The following is a 3,653-nucleotide window of genomic DNA, read 5'->3' as shown; positions in this document are numbered from 1 at the left end:
AGGGCATGAGAAAGGCTGGGAGCAAGGAGCTGTACCAGCACCTGCAGCCAGGCACCAGCTGGCACCACTGAAGAGATGTGCCAGAAAATCAGGGTTACACTGGTGCCAGAGAGCCCTGAAGAGGTCTCAAGGGAGAAGGCACCCACAGACTATATTTTCCCCATGGGATTTTTCCACAATCCCATGCAAACCTCTCACACACCTCTGGATCTCAGCCCAGGTGCAAGCACCTCTGGGGGCACCCATCTATCCCTGTGTCCCAAAACGGCCTGGGATGCCTAAGTCCCCAGCTCCAGTACCTGCGAGTTCACCCCCCTGGGCCAGGAGGGATGGAATATTTTTAGGGATTGCTGACATATCCCTGACATAGAAGTCAGCTGTCCCCACACCACAAGGGATGCCCTGGCCTTGGTCAGGCCTGGTGCTGAGGACAGTGGGATGCATTGCTATGCATCCAGGACACAGCAAGGTCACTGCCACCATGTTCCTGGAGCAGTGCTGCTGATGCAACCAGCCTTTCCACCCCAGTGGGACAGCACAGTGAGGCAGGGATCCCCCATCGCTCCTGCCCCGCTCCCCAGCACAGGATGAGTGCCACAGTCAGATGGATGCTGGCAATGAGGAAAGCTGGTCCCAGAGTCCTTCCCTGCCCTCCCACTCTTCAGCAGATGGACATTGCGTGCGTGGTGGCCTGGCCCCTCTCCATGTCCTCCAGCTCGTGCTCCTCGGCGTCAGAGAGGGGCAGCCCGTTGGTGCCGGGCACGGGCTCGCACTCGGTGCTGCGGGTGGTGGTGCGGGTGACGCTGGGCGAGTACTTCCGTGCCCACGGCGGGCGGTGGCCGGGGCGGCACATCACCTCCTTGAACATCTCCCGGAAACGGGTGGACATCAGGTTGTAGAGGATGGGGTTGGCAGCCGAGCTCAGGTAGAAAAAGACACCTGAGATGATGTGGACGTACTGGAACATGTGGAGCATGTTGCTGGTCCAGGTGGATACAAAACTCCAGACAAGGCGGTCGGTGTGGAAAGGAGCCCAGCAGATGCCAAACACCACCACCAGCACAACTGTGGGGAGACAAGGAACCGGTGTTACTGGGGGGATGGGGATTACTAACCCCACAGAGATCTCCAGTCCCTGGACAAGCACTGCCCCATTTCAGCTTTGGCCATAGCAGAGAAGCACGAGAAGGATGAAGGAGAGGGGAAAGGTCCCCTCAGTGCCTTCTGGACTTGTCATGGAAGGGCTGGAGGTCTGGACAGGATCTCCTCTCTCCATCTCCTGCCAGTGCTATTTCTGTGCTGCACTTCTCCACTCCTCACTGGCAGGCAGCTGGCCCTGTCACAGCCATGCGGCGCAGCTGGGGGACTCAGTCCCTAGTTAGCATCCAGCCCCCGGAAACCTGCCACGTGCACCAGCAAAGTCCAAGGAGCATGAGCTATTTGAGACCTTTCCTTGTGCTCTGGTTTTGATTTTGTTTTATAACCCAGCTCTGCTGATGGAAAGGAAAGGATGTAGGTATGTATATGTACAGGTAATCCTGGGGTCCTCTGCCATACCCATGCCACAGTGCATCTCTGTGGCATGCAGGGCAGGTCCCCCTTTGTCCCCAGGCCAGCCCAAATGCCTTGGAAAGCAGAGTTACCATGTGTCTGGGAGGTGGTAGAGAAGCAGCCCTTGCTGTGCCTTTGGGCTGGGCAATCTGCCACGGCTGTGCCATCACGGACTGGGAGCGTGTGGAGGCCAGTGTGCCGGGGAAAGGCAGCTACCTGAGGGCAGCCAGCTCCCACTCCTGGGAAGGGGGCCAGAATCTCTGGGAACCATGCTGGAGAGGGGTGCAATAGTGAAGAGCAGTGGGAAAGAGGATGTTTCAATCCAGCCTTGGGTCATTGCCCTGTTAGAGTTACAGAAGCTGTAGGGCTGGGCAGAAGTGCTGCCCTTCTGGGAAACCCCACCACTGCCACCAGCATTTGAGGTCTGGGTGGAGGGATGGGGAGTGAGTTCCCCCATCCCAACCCACCTCCTTTCTCTTTCTCATCCTGCACTTCCCTCAAGAAGGGGATACAGTATGGCTTGGAGGGAGCTGGCCCAAGCAATCCTTACTGCTGGACTAGAATCACCAGATCTGCCTTTGCCCCAACACCTCACAAGCCAGACCCACAGCCTTCCTCTGGGATGACCCAGCTGTGGTGCTCTGGACTGTCCATGACTCAGTTTCCCCCCAGCATCCTCCCAACACAGCCTGGGGAGATAATCCCTGGCTCTGCCATGCCCAGCACCGACTCACACAGCATCTTTGTGACCTGCCTCCTCTTGACTTTCTTCTGCCCCTGGGGGTTGTGGCAGTTGCGGCTGCTGCCGGTCTTGGCTCCCAAGGCTTCCAGCATCTTTTCTTTCTTGAGCTGCAGGCCAATGAGAAGGTAGAGGACACTGATGGTCCCCATGGGCAGGAAGAAGAAGAGGATGGTGGTGACCTGGATGATGAGATTGTAGGTCAAGCGTGGTTTCACAAGGGTGCAGATCTCTGAATCGGGCACCCGCCCCCGTCCTGGCACATAGAGAGGCTGCAGCCCATGGAGGCTGGTGTTGGGGATGGAGCAGACGACCGACAAGACCCAGATGGTGACAATGACCCTCTTGGCGTGGTTCCTGGTCACCACGTACTTGGCTTTGAGCGGGTGCACCACAGCGATGTAGCGCTCCACGCTCAGGGCTGTGACGTTGAGGATGGAGGCGAAGCAGACGGCCTCGAAGAGCAGCGTCTTGAAATAGCAGCCGCTGGCCCCCAGCAGGAAGGGATAGTTGCTCCACATGTCATAGAGCTCCAGTGGCATCCCCAGCAGCAGCACCAGCAGGTCTGACACGGCCAGGCTGAACAGGTAGTAGTTGGTGGGCGTCCTCATGAACCGGTGCCGGAGGATGACGATGCAGGTGAGCGTGTTGCCCACAGCCCCCACCAAGAAGATCAGCAGGTAAATGACACAGACTGGGACAAAGAAGTTGGACCGTCGAGGTCCCAGGTATTTATCCCGCAGCTGCTCCTCTGTCAGGTTGGCATCCTTAGGGTCGAAAAAGGTCTCTGGATGAGTCCTGTTGCTGAGATCAGGGCTGATGGGCTCCACAGGGAAGTCTCGCTGGGGCAGGGGGAACTCGGAACTGGAGCAGTTGACATAGGGATTCATGGCTGTGGAGAGATGGAGAGGTTTTTGGGATGCTCTCCCAACTTCTCTGCTCCCCCTGCTCCCATTGTCCCTTTCCCCACTGGTGTCAGGATGCCGGGATTCTGCTGATCACCAGGGCTCTGCTCTCCTGCACCCATCCTGCCCCAAACACAGCCTTTCCTCTGTGAAACCACACAAAACCTCCACCTAAACTCTCTTGGGCTTCTCAAGTGTTTCCTGCCCCATTTCCCATCCACAAACAAACCTGGCAGCTCCCCAGTCCACCTCAGCCCCTCTGCCCCATGAGGGGAATGTCAGCAGGGCTATCCTCTTTTCCTGCTCTGTAAGCAGAGCAGGATACAACCCCAAAAATCTCTCCTGGCAGCAATTCTAGCAGATATGTAGAAGGGCTGGCAGGGCAACCAATAAAACAGTCAGAGGGAAAATTGATTTTCCAGCATGATAAGGACTTACGGCTTTTTGGGAAACTCCAG

The 3,653-nt window shown here is 57.2% G+C and overlaps 1 protein-coding gene across 1 annotated transcript; it reads right to left on the bottom strand.

Annotated features, from left to right (window-relative positions):
* Positions 1-661: 661 nt before the first annotated feature.
* Positions 662-3,180, bottom strand: NMUR1 (neuromedin U receptor 1). The gene is made up of 2 exons (XM_053985846.1): positions 2,286-3,180; positions 662-1,065 (listed from the first exon to the last, which is right to left on the bottom strand). The coding sequence occupies exons 1-2, from the start codon at positions 3,178-3,180 to the stop codon at positions 662-664; spliced, it is 1,299 nt and encodes a 432-aa protein (XP_053841821.1).
* Positions 3,181-3,653: the final 473 nt, after the last annotated feature.

The sequence above is a fragment of the Vidua macroura genome, chromosome 10 (genome assembly GCF_024509145.1).
Source record: "Vidua macroura isolate BioBank_ID:100142 chromosome 10, ASM2450914v1, whole genome shotgun sequence".
Classification (NCBI taxonomy): domain Eukaryota; kingdom Metazoa; phylum Chordata; class Aves; order Passeriformes; family Viduidae; genus Vidua; species Vidua macroura.
The sequence above is the reverse complement of the archived record's forward strand: the minus strand, read 5'-3'. Positions and strand labels throughout refer to the sequence as shown.

Bases quoted from the DNA above. Each gene is read 5' to 3' on its own strand.
- NMUR1 (XM_053985846.1), bottom strand. From the start codon at position 3,180: ATGAATCCCTATGTCAACTGCTCCAGTTCCGAGTTCCCCCTGCCCCAG. The intron at 1,066-2,285 runs GTGAGTCGGTGC...GTCTCCCCACAG, and splicing joins GCAGGTCACAAAGATGCTGT to TTGTGCTGGTGGTGGTGTTT.